Genomic DNA, 18,997 nt, shown 5'->3' with positions numbered 1-18,997 from the left:
CATGACCTGGATAATTGAGAACCTTCACAGACTAGCTAAAAATATTTAAAAAAAACATTGGAAGCAAAGGGATGACCACTGAAAAAAATCTTGTTTCAGGCATAAGCTGAACAGATACTGTACATCAATTTCCAAAACTTACAGCAATTGTCGATGTTCCTCCAAGCACCAACATTTGCTCCTTTTTCTTGGCACAGTGCTGTGTAGGCTTGCAGACTGGCACACAAAGCGTCCTGACCACCACCTCCATTGCATACATCAAACGCACAGCCCTTGACATAGTTCTCCGGGTTTGCCAGTTGATGGCATTCTTTGAACGGTCCCTGGGGATCTGAAATCATTCCACATTTTGTTGGTGAATTGGCCAGAGCAAAGCTGGCTTTGTCACACTTTGGACATTGATCGCCAGAGCATCCTCTGCAGCCCGACCTATGTTTATCTATTGACCAGGACTCTCCAAAAACCGCTACATCATTGACAATGGTGCCATTCGGAAGGCGGGTGTCATCGCCCGGATTTTTATTGAAATTTCCGCAGAGGCCTTCGGTTAATTCAGAGTAGGTGCTCGGTATCCAGACTGACACATAGTAATACCCGTCAAACATGGCCGTGATCCCATCTTTAGTCCAAACAATGATGTTATTCCCTTGTTGGTTTATCCAAAACTCCCGATGGCGAGACTGGAAAGGAAGGTTGTATCTCTCCCCATTTATCTAAAAATGTAAAATGAGACAAATAGATGGTGAACACTTGGTGGTAGCGTAAGTCTTATCATAAGAAACATCAAGTGCCATAAAATGTGATGCTTTTGAACTCAAGTGCTGGCATAGCTGTTGAGATTTCTCTAAACTGCAAGAAAAAAAAGTAAGCACCAAAGGCAATAAAACTAGAAAGTGCTGAAATATTCTGCTCTGTAAAGATGACCCTGACAATAGCACAGCTTAAAGCATGGGTGTCAAACTCAATTTATTCGTGGGCCGCATTATGGTTGCCCTCAAAGGTATCTGTAAGACTATATAAATGTATCTAATCTTTATGATAATTGCCTCTGTATTCGATTATCACTGGTTTCAGTAATGACTTAATACCTAGATCTGAAAGTAGAAGTCTAGGAAATGGCCTGGTGGGCCGGATTCGGCCCATGGGCCTTGAGTTTGACACATGTGGACATGGGTGTCAAACTCAATTTAATCATGGGCCGCATCAACATTATGATTGCCCTCAAAGGGCCTGTAAGACTATATAAATGTATCTAATCTTTATGATAATTGCCTCTGTATTCGATTATCACTGGTTTCAGTAATGACTTAATACCTAGATCTGAAAGTAGAAGTCTAGGAAATGGCCTGCAGGGCCGGAATCAGCCCCTGGGCCTTGAGTTTGACACATGTGGTTTAAAGGAAGAGGAGAAAGGGGGGTGCAGAGACTGAATGGCCATTTAAAAAAAGGGTAGATATAAGCCATAATCAAATGATATCACATTTGCTCTGTGCACTGTGTAGCATAACTTTTACCTTTTTTTTAATAAAATACTTGTTTTTACATTTTATTTTTTTCATGGAAACATAGACCAAGTACTCTGGAAGAGGAGAGCTAAGCTCTGCTAAGGCTTCAGGGCTTCTGTTGGGAACTTGGAGGATAAATTGCTCGACAGTTCCTACAGGTACAGAGGTCAGTGAAGGGTTGTTTCAAAGCTCAGTTACTCTTGAGAAGAATACTTAAATGTCCATAGCCTGGCCACAGGTTCACTTTACGACAGCGTTGTAATGGACATGTTAACCTTTAAGGGGTCACATTTCTAGTAAAGAGATATTTACAATTATTAAGCTGTTTAATGTTATGAATGACATATAAAATGTGTAATATATACACACACATATATATATATATACAGGGCCCGATTTCCCACAAGGCCACCGAGGCCTGGCCTCGGGGCAGCAGGGGGTAGAGGGGCGGCAGTTTTTTTTTCTACATTTAGCCCTGCTTTGGGCAAGCAGGGCTAAATGTAGGGCAGGAAAGTCAGTGTAATAAGAAAAAGTGATCAAATGATCCCGGCGATGTCGCCGAGATCACTTGTAATATGCCTGTAGCTTTGTACCCCCCCGCCGTCCCCCCTTTATGGTCCGCCCCCACCTCACCTGGCTGCCTGTCCTCGCTGGCCACCTCCCTTTCCGCCATGGTTTTCAGGGTCCCCCGCTCCTTTGGGGTACCTGGGACCTGGAACATTCATTAATTATGGAGAGCGGGGAGCAGAGCGGAGAACGTCCATTCTCTGCTCTGCTCCATGTAAACACAGAGAAGGTAGAGCTGCACTGGCAGCCTTCCCCTCTCTGCTGTCACAGTAGAGCCAGCACAGTGCTGTTCTAGAACTCCTGTAATGGAGTTGACAGGTTCAATAAAGAGAACCCTGTCACCTCCAAATGCTATCACAGAGGGGCTTGTTTTTTAAATGGATTTTTTTTTTTAAATAATGAAATTAAATTTAAAAAAATAATACGAAATAATACAGATTAAAACATTTTTTAAAAGTGATAGAAAAGTAAAAAAAATTATAAAATATAAAAACTATAAAAAGTAAAGGGTAATAAGATACTGTAAATACAAATGTTAAAAAGTAAAAGAAATAAAAAATAAAAACAATTTAAACCAATCCTGCCGCCCCCGGCATCTGGTTGCCATTCTCCATTGGGGGAGAGGTTTGGGGGGGGCGCATTGAGGAACTTGGCCTTGAGGCAGCAGAAAGAGTAAATCCGGCCCTGTATATATACACACACACATATATGTGTGTGTTGGCAAATTGTATGTTTGTTAAAGGAAAACATTTTAGTAATTAAGGGGGGACATGATTTTCATGTACAAAATGTTCAATAGTCATAGCAACATTAGCAACAAACTCTTTAAGATTAATTCCGTAACAAAGACTAGAGGACACCACCTGAAACTGGCAGAAAAAAAAAATCAAAACACAAGGATCTTCTCAGTTTGCGCGGTTAGGGTCTGGAACTCGCTGCCTCAAGCAGTGATTTCCGCAAATAGTCTGGAATCATTCAAGAAGCTTTTGGACGATTTCCTGAGAGACCGTAATGTACAAGGGTACAGGTACTATTAAGAATGAGAACACTCAGGGACCTATATACACACACACACACACACACACACAATAGGTTGGACTTGATGAACTTATGTCTTTATTCAACCTCAAATACTATGTAACTATGTATGTAACTATGACTGTTCATTACACTCACCAGTACAGTCCTTCCTCTTCCTCTCTCCAAACGAATTATGTAACTGTCAATTCTCACTGTGACTGATTTGGTGACTGCCACTTTTTCGTAGGGTTCATTTTCCACTATTACTTCGAAGTCAGTATGTTTTTTAATCCCAATAAGTTTGTAGGCGCAGGTGCCCTGGAATGAGTAGTAGAGGCCATCTGGAGTGATATAGTGGGGGTCTCCCCAGGCTACACACTGTCCAAACTCTTTAGGGTGACATCCTAGAACTCCATCCACCACTTTGCACTCAGCGTTGGCTCCGCAGGGACTGTCCTGGCAGGTGGTTATACCGTTGGCACCGCATGTACATTTCCTTTGGCAAAGAGTATCGGCGTAGAACTCCTGTCCTGCTTTGTAGTAGGTATTCTCAAAGACACAGCCGCATTCTGGCACCGGCACGCAGTCCTCGCCGCTGAGGATGAAGCCATTGTCACAGTAGCACCCTTCGGTGTAGGATGGTACACAAGATGGTGGAGCAATCAGGCCAAAGCAAGTGGCAGGGCAACCATTTCCAAGGAGCTTGTAGTGGCTGTTCGGGGGGCAGGTCAGTTCTGAGAATACAGAAAAAGCTTTATGTGTTAAAGATGATCTTTATTTTTACACATACAACAATATAAAATACTATTTGTTGTAATAATTATAGCAAAATACAACTGTTACTGAGTAATTCTGCATTTCAGTATAAAGTATGGCTGGGATTTGTAGCCCTCTATAGCCATTGCCATTTTGCATTGCCGTGTAAAGTATTGCTGGGAGCAGCGGTCTACAACCTTTTTGGCACCAGGGACCGGTTTCTTGGAAAAAAACATTTCTACGGACCGGGGAGGAGGGAAAGGTTGTGGGGGGAAGTGAGGGGAGGCAGTGAGGGATAGTTTCATATTGTTAGAAATTATTCTTTCTAATATTATTACATTGTAATAATATAATGAAATAATTGAGGAATCAGTGGGAGCCCTGAGCTTGTTTTCCTACTCTCAGGTGGCCAGTTGGGCTCTCAGTTGGCCAGTGGGGGCTTTCAGGTGGTCAGTGGGGCTCTCAGGTGGCTAGCTCAGGCTCACGGGTGGCCATTGCAGGCTTTCAGGTGGTTAGTGTGGCTCTCCGGTGGGCAGCGTTGGCATTTTAAGAGCCAGGGGGGCCCAAAAGAAAATCTTGCACCAGGGCCCATTGTTCCTTAGGTCCGCCCCTGATTGTGTTGATAGGTTATATACAAGAGCAAGTCCACCTAACATTCTTGCAGCCAGGGAATCTATTATATCTTCAGAGAACGTTCCCATTTTGTTTGTAGGAAGATTGCCCTGTTTAGAGGGCACAAATCATTCCTGAGGTACATAAATATGGATCTTAGGAGAAGAAGGAAGTCAAGCAATTTTTGAAACCTTTGAAGGCTTACCAGCAAAAAATGTTTTGTTTTTTTATGGGTACTTTAGCTACAAAGTATTGTAGTACTTTTTTTTTTTTAGTGCCTGTTTTCTCATGCTAAAAGTGAAGTATATAAATCACACACTGTAGCTTAGTCCTGAAGGCGGAGGGCCTCCCAGGTGAGCTCCTACACCATTATTTAGATGGCACAGAGCCTGAGGACCCAGCTTACCACAGAAAGATGGAGTCCTCCATTCCTTGACCATGGAGCCATTTTTCTGACACTCAGAAACATAGGAGGCAAGGATGTTGCAGACAACTGACTGGTGGCCCTTGTAGGCACAGGCATCAAATAGGCAGTCTTCAAAGAATGGAGCTGGGTTAACAGAAGCATGACATTGACTGAATGGTCCATCAGCTTTGATGAGGAGACCACAATACAGGTCACTCTTGTAGGTGCCCTTCTCTGCATCAGTGCATTTTGGACAGTTAGTGCACTCTCTTGCGCATCCTTTAACTTCTCCCACCTTCCAGTGGTCTCCGAATTCTTCAGCGCTGTTGGCTTTTACACCGTTGCTGATGGTGAAATCATCAGAGGGATCTCCATTGTTGTTGCCACACAAACCACTTACGGCTGCAGCATAGGTGCTTGGCAAGACAACACGTACATGACTCCATCCATCAAAAGTCAGTTTTAAGTTGAAGTCTGTTGTGAGGACCACATCAGATCCTGACAGGTAAGCAGCAATCTTTGTTGACTCATAATAGTACGGTAACCAAGTGTATTGTCCATCAACCTAAAATGAAACAGATATAGATGTAATTTTGTATATTGATGAGCACATTTGCCTAGGATCGATGCACCAAGGGCTCAGAAAATCTTGTTCGGATCTTGTTCGAAATTCAGCAAACCTGAACATAGACCTCTATTGAAGTCAATGGAATGAGAATTTTAGTGTTAAATTCTGGTCATTTTAATGGCTAATAGGCCAACTACTGTCATAGGAAGCAGCGCACTGCCATGAGAGACTTGTACCAATGCAAAAAAAAATACCATACATACTGAAGGCTCCACTTTGAGCACCTCAATCCTAAATAAGAACTCTAGGCAAAAGAAATCTTAAGTAAGTGCTCGTTTTGTCTAGGGAGCTAAAACAACAGAGATATACTCACCCATAGCTCCCGGTTGGCCATTAGGCCAGTCCCTTCAGTCTCCCTGCACCTCCGCTCCAGCAATCTAAGGTCCTGTGAGTCATCACAATCTATACGGTGTATAGGACATAAGGATGCCAAGGGACACTCCATCGCTGGAAAGGAGGATACAGACTTCAGGGACTTGTAGAAGCCATCTGGGATCTTGATGGCAAGTATAGCTCCTCTGCAGTCTACTGCTTTGATCAGCTCTTCTTTATAATTACACAAACATTTCAACCAATGTTGAATCTATTAATTGCTTCCTTAACAAATTCTCTTATTCTCTGATTTTTTTAAATTACACCAAAGTATAGTTTTTGCATTAAACTACTAGCATGGCATATCTCTTGCCAGTGCCAGTAGTAGGTTCTCTTGTCTAAAGGTGCCCATACACTGCACGATTCTCGTACGAGAATCGCGGAAAATCCTGCGATCGTACGAGAATCGTGCAGTGTGAATGAAGACGTGTGACCGTTTCTACTGTACGGTCGCACGTCTTTTGTCTAAGGAGCATGCTAGAAAACCAGCCGAAAATCTTACGATTTTCGGCTGGTTTATGGCATGCTCGGGAGACAAATGCCGAACGGACTGGTGTGCGCGCGCGCACACTGCCCGTTCAGCATTGCGGTCATCGGAAGCCCTCCCCTCAGGGGGGCGGGCTTGCGATGATCGCAAGTACGATCTGCCTGTCCAAGATGGGCAGATCTTATGTTTTTTAAATTACTTTACAACCATCGCAAGACTAAGGTCTTGCGATGGTTGTGAAGTGTATGGCCACCTTAAGACCTCCACCATTAAATCTTGTGACTCCTGCTGCAACAGGAGTAAGTCTCAATTCTCCTACACCACATAAAATCATCCAAAATGAAACACAAATTTGAACAGATTATCTTTTTAACATATGTGGCAGCAGGCAGATGGGGATGTCTGGGTATAGCCAGGATGGCAGATTTGTATGGCCCAGTTTCAGGCGGGCTGAGCTCCTTACTCTAGGGGGAGGTATTGAGAGTGTTGGAGGCCTAGAGGTAACCAGGCCAGCTGAAGAAAGCTGGCTCATTAGGGCCTCAATAAGATATCCCAGGCTGCTAAGTGAGACAGAGGAGGTCTCTGCAGGAGTCAGGAGGGCTCCACCGTGGAACCAGTCTGTGAGTCTGGCCGACTGGGGAGCAGTTCACCTGTACGGTGAAAAGCAGCCTGTGTGGCAATCCGCCTGTGTTGCCAAAGACAAGCCTGTGTGGCCAGATGTTTTGAGGTAAAGGAACCACCTGAAGTCGGTGAAAAATGTTTGTTTGATGACAGAAAATGGTACTTTATGTTTGAAACACCTGTGTGGACTTTTCTTTTGAGTTGTGAGTTAATAAAAGTGGCCAAGGAAGCCCTTAAAAAGTGAAAAGCGAGTGGCGGTGTCCTTAATGTGCTAGCGTTTGGAGCTAATCATAACACACTCCAATTTCACTTGAATTTTAGATTTCCAACTTGGAACCCTTTTGGTTTACTATAATATAATAGATGGTATCTCTTCTGCTTCAAGGTTTTTCTTAAATAAAAATGTCAAATGTCCCCTCAATCACCATACCTTTATCTTCCGTGGAGTATCTTTACTGACGGTTATGGTTTTGTTGTAGGCTTCCAATGTCACATCTTTGGTGAAGGCCACTGCTCTGTTCCCTCGGTGTTCATTCTGGACTTTCATGGTGAACTTGACCAGGGATGGGTCATCAGAGGTTACCTTAACCAGCTGGTAGATGCAGGTCTTCATAAAATTAAACCTCATTTTGTCAAATGTGGTATAGTGAAGATCACCAGAGACTATGCATGTTCTGTACTGCGTAGGATAGCAGCCTCGCTTTCCATCAGCCACCATACACATCTCGCTCTTTTTACAGCTTGTTGGCTGGCAAACGGGCATGCCCAGTGCTGGATCGCATTTGCAGAGCAAAGTACATTTCTCATCATACCAAGACTGGTTGGGTTCGTAATACCGTCCGTTGTATTGGCAACCACAGCTTGAGATGGGCACACATTTACCCCCGCTTAGAAGCATTCCTTCATTACATTCACAGGTTTCTACACAGGGCTTCTTACACTTCGACGGGGCAGTTCTGTCAGAGCAACTGGCTGGGCAGGCATTTCCACAGGCAGTATAATGACTGTTTGGATCTTCACATGTCTTTGCTGAAATGTATAAATGAAGATAGTGATAAGAAATATGCAATATCTGTAACATGTATAAGCCCCCTCTTACTACCATTGGTCAATTAGGCCCTGCAAATGACCTAAAGGATCTCTACCCGTTCCTGACATTTTTGCCATTTGTATCCATCAATTGTGATGTTCTTGGGCACCTTTCCAACTCATCAAGCACTCTCGGCCTTTAAGGTGTATGTAAATTTGAAGAATGAAATTCCCTTATGTCATCCCTTTTGTACTGTTAAATATATCTTTGGAACTTTTTTGCTATATCTGTTTCATGAGATTTAAAAAAATACCTGCTGTTCCTGCCAAAAATCTCTATACAGCGCAATGCAGAATATCACCAGCTATAGAGGAGTACAACAAATCCCAGCAATACATTATACATACATTGTATAATGTATTGCTGGGATTTGTATTCCCATGTAGAATATACAGCACAATGTACCATCAGCTATAGAGGAATACAAATCCCAGCAATACATTATAGAGCACCATGTGTGGGAAAGTGCAGGCTTACCTGAGCAGTCTTCCAGCAACTTGCTTCTGAGATCGGACCTGTCTATCGGCGATTGTCATCCCCCCACACCTGCTCCTCCTTACTACATCTCCCCGCGTCCCTGTGCCGATCGTGGATGTGGATGGGCAGGAAATGTGAGGCGGGGAGGAGGTGCGGCGTGTGGAGCGTGGATGCTAGCGGGTCTGGCAGTGGCGAGCGTGAGGAGGAGGTTGCCGCGCACAGCGCGTGGAGCTCTGAACAGGGACAACTGATTGGAAGCCGATTAATCGATTATTGAAAAAGTTGACAACTTTTTCAATAATCGATTATAATCGATTATGTCGATTAGTTGTTGCAGCCCTACTTCCTATCCTTTCCTTGTTGACATGTAAGCTGCGGAAAAATTCAGTTCAGTTGGGATATTTCGTTATTTCGGGATTCCGTATTCGGATCCAAAATTCAATTAAGGTTCGGGTTCGGATGAAATCGAAGTTTTCTTTAGATTCGTATGCGCTTACGAATATTCGTTGCAAGTACCACAGAAATCCATCTACAGATATTAATACTAAAGCTGAATCTCCCAGACCCGAATGGCATTGGGGATCCGAATGTCCGAATTGCATTTGCGAGCTCCCGTATGCCATTCGGGTCTGGGAGCCTCAGCTTTAGTAATATATGTATATGACTCCCAGACCCGAATGGTATTCGGGAGCTCCGCAATGCAATTCAGAAATTCAGATCCCGAATGCCATTCGGGTCTGGGAGCCATATACATATATTACTAAAGCTGAGGCTCCCAGACACGAATGGCATTCGGGAGCTCCCGAAAGCAATTCGGAAATTCAGCTCCTAAATGCCATTCGGGTCTCGGAGTCTCAGCTTTAGTATTATATGTATATACTGTGTATGGCTCCCATGTTGCCGTAACAAAAATTTGTGTTCAGACCCATTCGGATACATTAAACCGAAAAACACGTCTGATTGGCCAGAAAAGTCACATGTCCGATTTAGTTTTGTTTTTGAACGAAATTCGGACGGGATCCAAAATGCGAAAACGGAAATTCGGATTTGGACACATTCGGATGCATTGGGATTCGGAAATTCGAATGTGTAGGAACTAAACGAATCACCCATGTCTATTACATTGGTCTCTGAGGACTACAGAACCACACCTTCTGAGACAAATATTTTAAAGGAGAACTATGGGGTTAAGGCTTTTCCCCCATAGTTCTCCTTAGGGTAACGGGAGGACACAAACTAGCGTCCTCCCGTCACCCTAGGCTCAGTATATCGGGGGCTACAGCTCACTATATACTGAGACGCCGCAGCCGGGACGGATCCCGACACTACTGTCTGGATCCGCCCAGCTGCGTGACTGACAGCTGGCTCTGCCTATCTAGAGGCAGAGCCAGCTGTACCCGCCCCCTCCCCCCAGTCAGTGCTGAAGGATCGGAGCAGGGAGGGGGGAATCCAGCCCCTCCCCTGTCACGGCAGAGAGGCGTGACAGGATCTAGAGCTGAGCGAACGCCGGTATGTGTTCCCTCACCTCCCGATCTACTGAGCCGACCTGTGACAGTCTCATTGTCACAGGTCGGCTAGAACTATGAGGTGAGTGAAGAGCACTCACCTCATAGTTCTCCTTTAAATCATTCGTTACATGTACCTAGAGCTTCCAATGGCACACGGTTTTCTGCTATAGAAATCTAGATGTAGAGATAAGCAAGCTTCTGAACACTTTTAGCTTTCACAGATTCGTTTGAAAGGGTTTGTGTATCTTAGGTGGGAATAGATTGAATAGAGTAAAATGTACTTACAACAATTACTGGGTGTCCTCCAGTCATACAGTTTAACCCCTTCGCTCAGGCATGTGGTTGCAAACGTCTCCAAGGAGTGACAAAGGATGGCTCTAGCACCGCCGTTCGCACACACATCAAACAAGCAGGAATCCAAAAACCTGCTGGGGCTGATTTTTCCGATGCATTCTCTGAAAGGACCATCTTTTTTGACGATTAACCCACATTGATTATCTCCCCTGTACTGATCCTTATTCCCCTCATCACAGGTTGAACACTGACCAGGACAAGAGTCGAAACAGAAAGGATCTTGATCGTTCTCTTTCCATGCTACTAGCCAGTCGGTGATTGAGTTCACTAATGTTCCGTCTTGAGCTCTTTGGTCATCATTTGGATCCTGGTTGAAGTTGCCGCAGAGGCCAGAAATTGCGCTGTAATAGCTGCTGGGGATTGTCACGGTACACATCCAGTTCCAGTCAAATGTTACTATTATACCATTGTCTGCCTGCAAAACGACTGTGAATCCACTTTGGAATGCATTTAGTCTTCCATCGGCAAGTGTGGCTGGCAAGCTGATCAACTCACCATTAACCTGGGAGAATGGAGAAAATATCAGTTGCTCTGCATACTTTGTATATTGTGATCAACAAAAGAAAATGGAGGACACTGTGTAAGGGATCGGACCACTCAAAACTGATATTTCAGAGTTTGGGGTATGTTGGAGAATTAAACCCCCAATAATTTCTTCTGCCTCTTGTGGACTACTATGATCATTATGAGGGGTCCCAACATCTCTGTGTTGAGTTTCTGAGTCTGTACACTATATGTGCCCATTATGAGGATTTCTCACCATCCCTGCACTGTGTTTCTGGATCTGCCCACCTGCTATGCCCACTATGAGGGGCTTCCAGCATCCCAGCAATGAGTTCCTGAGACTGCACACCAGCTGTGGGGATTATAAGGAGCTCCCACTATCCTTGTGCTGAGTTCTCAGGTCTGCACATCTTCTGTGCCCAACATAAGGGGGTGTCACTATCCCTATATTGCATTCCTGGGTCTTCAGTGCTAGTATGCCTGATACAAGGGACTCCCACCACAGCAGGAATTAGTTCCCAGGTCTGCACACCTTCTGTGTTCATTATGAGGGGCTTCCACCATCCCTGCACTGAGTTCCCAGGTCTGCAAACCTGCTGGGGCCATTTTGAGTTACTTCCACCATTCCTACCGATTGATATATTTATTTTATATTGTAAAACATGTAGAAGGAGGAGCTGGAATATCCACAACACCCAAAACTCCCAATGGGACAGGAACAGAGTCAGGAATTATGGCCAATCTGACACAGTCCTCTAGGTTCCAGCTATGACAACAACATCCCATTTGGTGGATCAACCCCAAATGGGAAATCTGTCATGAAATAGGTTCTAACCATAAGGCATTCTGTCCAAAGCTGTATGGAAAGTTTTAGCCTTTGATATACTTTAAGTGGCCCGTACTGGGGCACACAGTCTTACGGTTTTCAATAAAAGATGGGATCCCAAAATCAAAGGACTCATAAAATGTTGAGATTTTTTTTTTTTTAATTGGACAGTTTCTGTTAATCAAATATTTACTCACCCGTATTTGAGGAAATTCTCCAACTTGTGCTGAAACCTTAGTGTCATATATGTCATATTCGATCTTCTTGATGTAGGAGAAAGCCTGAGACCCTCTGTTTTCATTTTTGGTGGTAAGCTTGAATGGCACCAGGCCCGTCTCATTACCAGCGTACTGTGCCAAAATGTAGTTGCAGGTGCCCTGAGCGTCATATTGTTTACCATCGCAAGTGTGGTAGTGTGGATCACCCAATGCCGAGCACAGACAATTGAAATCCGGCACACAAACTGCAACGCCCTCTTTGACTCGGCAGCTCTCTTTTACGCGGCAAGTTTTGGTCTTGCAGGGATCTAAAAGGCCAAAAATTATTGTAGGAGAAACTTAGGCGACAGGACATAACAGACACATAAGAACAGATTCCCGTCGGACACCTGATAGCATTATTAATATGTCTGAGATTTTAATATTGATCTACTGTGAAATTCTGCCAAAGTATCTGTATCTGTAAATTGTATCTGTTTATGCAACAGAAATGACCATAGTTTTTGAATGTCGGAACCCAAAAGAACTTTAAATTAGGGTCTTACTGTTTGTGCTGTTGCAGCTCCCCCTCCCCTCCCCTCATTTCCCTACATAACTTTGTATGTAGATGCTGGAGGAGGAGTGAAGGGGAATATTATATAATGTAAGGTATCTAGGTCTACTGCGCATGTGCGTGGTCCCGTTTTTCGTTCCATAGAAAACGGGCACTTGCACGCATGCGTGCGCATCGGGGTATACGCGCACAAGCGCGCTAATCTGGCATCTAGACGTGCTAATCTGGTGCACAGAAAGTGATGCAGTACCTCTGAATTGATCTTCCTATTTAAAGCAAGCACAGCCTGGGCTTAGTTGCAGGATGGGCTTTCAGCTGTTCCCTGTGATCCTGTTTGCTCTGCCTGTTTGCTGCTCCTGCACCTTGACCCGGATTGAACTTTACTGCTCCTGATTGCCGCCTGCCTAATTGGCCTTGGAATTGTTACTGGACTTTGCCTCTGCCTCATCCCTTGTACTTCGCTGCCCGACTGGTGTGACCCCCTGGCTTGCTTGACCTCGGTTCTGCCTTTTGCTCTGGTACCCTGCTGCCCGCCTGGTGTGACCTCGTCTCTGCTCTACCCGATCCTCATTCTGGACTTCTGCCCGGCACGGTGTTGCCCTATCCACTGGCACCCATGCTATTTGCTGTTTCTCAGGCTCTGTTCTCATCCTCAGAGTTTGGGGGACACAAGGTGCAAGGGAAGCCTCCTCATCTAACCAGTCTCCAGCAAGGCACGTGATATATAATGCCATGTGATAGTACTGAGCCTGCTGGGACTGCTGATATCAAATCCAATATGGTGGCACAATGCAGCAGTATCGGGGCTATTGGATGTTCACACATGGGAGACCTTTACAGGTAAAAAAACACAGATGGACTATATTAAATGCACATATTATCTCATTGGAAGAGTTTGGTGAAAGGAATGGTCTGGGGAACAGATCTCTTTAATGTTTCCTTGTTAACAAATACAGTAAAGTGGTTCATTGGTCGAATTTAGTGATTTCTATTTAAGTGGCAGTAAACCCCAAAAATTGGGCCTCCAGGTGCTATTAGACATAATGTGCTAGTATACACAGCATATCAGCACATTATGGCAGACTTACCTATCGACCCGATCCCTTCCAGTGCCACTGTCTTCCCTCTCTAGTGTGCCCATTTTGGCTTGGTTCTCTTCCAGGTTTCGAGCCTTTGGCTACTTGATTGGCCTGGCCAATATGCATGCTCACGGGAGTTACTTCATCTCAGCATGCCGACTCTGTGTGCTGAGTTGCGTTTTCACAGCTCAGTGTACAGAAAAGAAGAAATTGCCAAATGGTAAAAAGAAACTGTTATGGCAGAAGAGACTTCCACAGTGTCTTCTGCTATAAAAAGCCTACCAGTCGGTAATTTTGTTTTTCATTTTACCTCCACTTTAGGGAAGATCAACAGCTCCTTGTTCCGAAACACGTTTTTTTATTAGAAAACAAATTAAATGAATATTTGAAGGAAAATTTGACACCTGCTTCAGAGCTTCACATGTTATGGTAAAGGGCACCGTGACTATGAGACTTTCCCGCCATACTTCCCTACCATCTCTTGGGACTGGTGCTATCTCAAGTTGGTATTCCAGCCTTCCACAACAATACCGAACTCACCAGAGCCGACACAAGTCCGGACGCCATCCACAATCAGACACTTGTCGTTCCCTGAGCAGGTCTTATTACGGCAAGAGACTCCCGAGATGGGATTGCAAGTACACTCTTGGCTGCAGTCATCATTCAACACAACTTCATTAGCCTGAAGATACAAAATGAGGACATTTGACGTATGCAGGCTAACCCAAAATTCACAGTGGTGACCAATCAACATGCTAAGATATTTTAAAACGCATAGGATTTTAAAAAATAATAAAATAATTTTTTTAAAAATGTTAAAAAAATTGTTAGTTTTCTGTTTTGATTATTTTTTTCTGTTTTATAAGGTTTTTTTTTTAAGTTCCAAAAGTACAAAAAGTGGTCACAATTACTAGAATTCAAACAGCCAATCACAGGAGGAAAGAGCCATACGTCCTCGTACCCTCACCCATCCAGAAATATTTACCCTAAAGCTGGCCATACACTGTTTAGATTTTTGAAAGGTCTTCTGTCCGACTTTCTATTAGTTGATGGGGTCAAATCGACGATCGATTTCAACTAGGGATGCAACAATAGCAGTTTTTCCAGTATCGAGTACAAAACCGATATTTTTTTTCGGTACTCGCCAATACCGAATACCGACACCGAAAGTCTCATTAAGGAACCCAGGTAGCGTGTAATGACTCTCCACCTGGCTTCTTGCTTAGACAGGAAGCTGGGCGGCATGTAAAGATTCGCCACCTGGCTTCCCGATTAGCAGGATGAGATGATGAGAAAGCATGGAGTCGGCATTCTGGCCAATCAGGAAGCCGGGCACAGTGTAATGACTCGACTTCCTGTTTGGTCGAGAAGCTGGCCAATCAGGAAGTCAGGCAACCAGTCATTACACAGTGCCCGGGTTCCTGATTGGTCAGGAAGCCGGCTCCATGCTCCCTCATCACCTGGGGTCGGGTAATGACTCGCTGTCCGGCTTCTTGATTGGCCAGCTTCCCAACAAATAAGGAAACTAGGTGCCGAGTCATTACACGCTGCCTGGCTTTCTGAATAGCCAGGAAGCCGGCTCCATGCTCCCTCGTCACTTGGTGATGAGGAAGCATGGAGCCGGTTTCCCGGGCCAATCAGAAAGCCTGGCAGCATGTAATGACTCACTGCCCTGTTTCCTGATACCGGAAGCTCAGATATCGGGCTAGGGATCGGAGCATTTGAGCGAGTACGAGTACTAGTATACTATTATACAAGTATTAGTTTCAGTGCTTCCCTAATGTTAACCGTAGTGAAGAAAAAAATTAGAACAAACTAAATTCTAACAGTGAATATGTTTTTTGCTCAGGAAACTCCATTAATTTCCAAAATCAAACATTAAAATCAAACAAAATTTTTATCAAAATTTGTCAAGTGTCTGATGTCATTAGCCGGTAGTAAAGAAAGATCTTTTGTACAAACGTTCGTTCGGAAATGTACACGTGTCCGGCCAGCATGGGCCATATATTTTTGGCGTTGTTTAAACTCCCGAAGAACATTGATTGGTTCTCATGAAGATAAGATTGTAGGGTCAGGGGATAGGGATAAGCTCCTGTAGGATAAGGAGGATTTGTGGCTTTTGGCACCAGTGGGCATGCTTTTGGGTTGGTGTAATACCCACCTTCGCACCACGAAGGGGGTGCCTGCAGACACCCGCAGGTCAGACGTGCTCTCACCTGCATCCCTCGAGCTCAGCGGCTCCTGTCTCCTTCACCCCACGCCGCTCTGTGATGTCCGCCGCGTGGAGCCGCCGGGTAGTGCGCACGCGCACACTGTGTGTCTTCTTAAAGGTACAGTGCTCGACAATTAAGGAACAACCCCGCCTCCAGAGATGACCGCACCCTGATGTCAGCAGGTACAAATGCTAGCCTCACATATCATTCTGTGCTTGGGTATTGCAGAGCTTGCCTTCGTAGTGCCTAGTGTATTAGTTATAGTATATTTCTTGTGTACCGAACCTTGCTACTTCCTGACCACAAATCTTGCTGCCGGCCCCTGACCCCTGCTACTCTCACAGACTACGGCTTTAGATATAGATTTGGCTACGACGTTCCGGACTGCTCCTGTGCTGGTCACCACCACATGAGAGACCGTGCATTACCCAGGTCTGCTCGTTCGGAGGTACCATTTGTACTGGCAAGTCCCCTGCATCTGTGCTCCTACGCAGGGGCGTATCTGCCGCGAGGCGAACAAGGCGTTTGCCTGGAACGGCAGATTCCCTGAGAGCGGCACTTGCTGTGGTAAAAAAATTTTTTATTTATCAAGGGAAGAGAACCGGAGGCTATCGTAGCGGCGGGGACGAGGATGGCGGGTTTGGGGGGGGGGCTGATGGTGACGATCGGCCGTCAGTAAGGGGGGGGGCGGCGTTGCTGTTTTGCCTAGGGCAGCAGCATTTGTAAATACACCGCTGCTCCTACGGACTACTCCCTGATAGTTGGGGGGAGTATAAATGTGCGTAAAGAGGTCAGAAAAATGGATGGACAGCCTATTTTAATTATTCAATTATTCAAAAATTGTATAAAAAAAACAAGAAAAATGTGCCAGGAGCACATTGAAAAATGCCAAAAAACTGTATATTTAGCCATAAACTCTGTGGAATTACAACCAATAGTAAGTAGGATTTCTCCTTTAACATAGAATGAACAATATTTGTCAATGAAACCTATTGGTTTTGCTTGAGGAAACATTTGGTAAAGGCCTTTTGAGAGTTTTCCCTGTTGGGATATTGTACCTGGTAGTATACTCCGTTTTCATAGCATCCGCATTGGCTCAGCGGCAAGCAGTCCGACCCATCGAAGACGTAGCCCTCATCACACTCGCAGCCTTCATCACACAAGTCGGAGCACTCGTAGATATCTGACAGGGCGGCACAGGTGGTGGAGCACATGTCCGCGCAGGCACTGTAATGGCTGTGCGGGCCGCAGGTCATTGCTTTACAACAATAGAAATGGTGAGACGGTATATCAAACATTCAATTTAACGTTGACGTAGCCCACATTTGTTACAAAAAGCACATTCCACCATAGTGGACCTGTCATTAGATAGATTAACTCTTAGAGAGATCACAGACTACAATACTCCTCCTCTGAATGTCCTTATCTGCATTTCTCTCCAGAAGGATGGCCCCATCTTTGTGCAGGCATCATCCGGGGTCACCATTTACTTCCTGGACTGAGATACAGGCTCAGAGACAACACAATCATGTAAATCTTGGCTTGGCTTTGTTTACAAGCATCTGACACAGATCAGCCCCTGCTGCAGCCACCACCATGTGATTTGCTACCAAGTTACAGTGTTGCAGTCTGTGTGATCACTAGAGGAGGGGAGACCTAGGAAATGTTTCCTCCTGACTGCAGCTGACTGATCGCATCATCTCAACCTAGGCAAGGGTACTGTACTGGAACATCAAGGTTGGCTTTTTATTGATAAAAGGTGGAGCTTTTACGAAAAATTATAAGGTCACTACCAGGGCCGCATGTGTGACCGGGCCCTGGTGCTCTGCTACTACCCGGGTGACACCAAAATGACTGACAGTCATTTTGGTGTCACCCCCCTCTGAAAAGTCGGGCACTAATTTAAGGACAGAGAGCCGGACAGTTGCTCGAGAGAGAGAGAGAGAGAGGAGGGGACACAGGGGCATACCTTATCCCGCCGGATAACGTCCCCTTCTCTCTCTGCCGGCGTCCATTACCAAGATGGCCACCGGCAGGTAACAGCGGTGCCGCGTGTGACGTCATCACGCGCGTTCGCAATGATATCACTGCGGGGTGTCACCCAGTACCCGCATTGGGTGTCACCCCGGCTCAGGACACCTCTGGTCTGAGTAGGGATGCCACCTTTTCTTCAAGCGAAACCCGAACACTCTAGCGACGCGCGGACATTTTTTGGGAAGAATATGTTGTAGCTTATTCATATGTAAATAGTGCAGGCCATTCATATTTAAATTACACAGTTGAGACTATTTTCAGTGGAAGAGGGTGGGGGGGGCAGTAGCCCCTATGTTAATTTTGGTTGCCCCTGTCTGCCTGATATCTTGTGTCTGGTTTCCTGCTGCCATGAAACCCGGACACAGCATTCAAAACCCGGACTGTCCAGGTGAATCCTGGACAGGTGGCAACCCTAGGTCTGAGGTTTCTAGTTGTGCCTCTGGATACGGTTGCTGTATATTGTGATGCCATGAATTTACTCATGGGAACTTGTAAAGCTGATGACAGGTCCACTACAAAAAAAGGTGAAAGAACTATGAATTCTACTTACGGCAGAAAGCATCTTTCCTCCACACGACATCCTTGACCCCGGCATACCGGCATGCATCAGCATAGACGTAGACGCTGTTACATAGTACACTGCTATCTTCTCCATTGGTCTGGCATAGATCAGAGATACATTCATCGACATAGGAAGAGGGATTGACGATGGAATGGCATTTTGCGAATGGACCGGACGGGTCATTCATAACACCACAGTAAATATTTCTTGAAAATACTCTCTGCTTCTCTGCTGGGCACGATGAACACGGTTTGGCTTTGCTTCCGCATTCGCCACACTTGTCTCCGGTCTCTCCTGGAGCTTTCCACTTGTTTCCAAATTCAGCCAGGTCACCGGAGGCCGGTCCATCATCGTCCTGCTTCCCGTTGTAGTTGCCACAAAGACCGCACATGGCGTTCCTGTAGTTGCCTGGAACGGTGACGGCGGCGTAGCTCTTGTGGTCAAATCTGACTTGTAGGCCATGGCCAGTCTTGATGAGCGTGCCTTGGCCGTAACACTCTACTCTTACTTTGCCGTTCAATAAAGTTGCTGGAATCCTGGTGGACGTTGCATTAATCTGAAGTAAAACAACATAAAGGTAATAATAATAATTATATCTATATATA

General features: G+C 45.1%; 3 protein-coding genes across 3 annotated transcripts in view; all 3 read right to left on the bottom strand.

Annotated features, from left to right (window-relative positions):
- The window catches only part of LOC108798927 (IgGFc-binding protein-like), a 33,793-nt gene extending 31,615 nt beyond the window's left edge, over positions 1 to 2,178 (bottom strand). Inside the window, exons 1-2 of the mRNA XM_018570733.1 lie at positions 2,134 to 2,178; positions 143 to 713 (exon numbers count right to left, since the gene is read on the bottom strand). Of these exons, the coding sequence (XP_018426235.1) occupies positions 143 to 713; positions 2,134 to 2,178 (616 nt within the window). The remainder of the gene's footprint in view (positions 1 to 142; positions 714 to 2,133) is intronic.
- Positions 2,179 to 2,363: 185 nt separating this feature from the next.
- On the bottom strand, positions 2,364 to 7,997 carry LOC108798926 (IgGFc-binding protein-like). The gene is made up of 4 exons (XM_018570732.1): positions 7,405 to 7,997; positions 4,867 to 5,431; positions 3,249 to 3,826; positions 2,364 to 2,372 (listed from the first exon to the last, which is right to left on the bottom strand). Exons 1-4 carry the CDS (start codon positions 7,870 to 7,872, stop codon positions 2,364 to 2,366), a joined length of 1,620 nt encoding a protein of 539 aa, XP_018426234.1. The 5' UTR covers positions 7,873 to 7,997.
- A 6,079-nt stretch (positions 7,998 to 14,076) lies between these two features.
- Positions 14,077 to 18,997, bottom strand: part of LOC108798925 (IgGFc-binding protein-like) — a 16,578-nt gene continuing 11,657 nt past the window's right edge. Inside the window, exons 8-10 of the mRNA XM_018570731.1 lie at positions 18,381 to 18,948; positions 16,855 to 17,054; positions 14,077 to 14,265 (exon numbers count right to left, since the gene is read on the bottom strand). Of these exons, the coding sequence (XP_018426233.1) occupies positions 14,077 to 14,265; positions 16,855 to 17,054; positions 18,381 to 18,948 (957 nt within the window). The remainder of the gene's footprint in view (positions 14,266 to 16,854; positions 17,055 to 18,380; positions 18,949 to 18,997) is intronic.

The sequence above is a fragment of the Nanorana parkeri genome, unplaced genomic scaffold (genome assembly GCF_000935625.1).
Source record: "Nanorana parkeri isolate BGI_ZX_2015 unplaced genomic scaffold, ASM93562v1 scaffold1586, whole genome shotgun sequence".
Taxonomy (NCBI): Eukaryota; Metazoa; Chordata; class Amphibia; order Anura; family Dicroglossidae; genus Nanorana; species Nanorana parkeri.
This window is presented reverse-complemented; position numbering and strand designations above follow the sequence as displayed.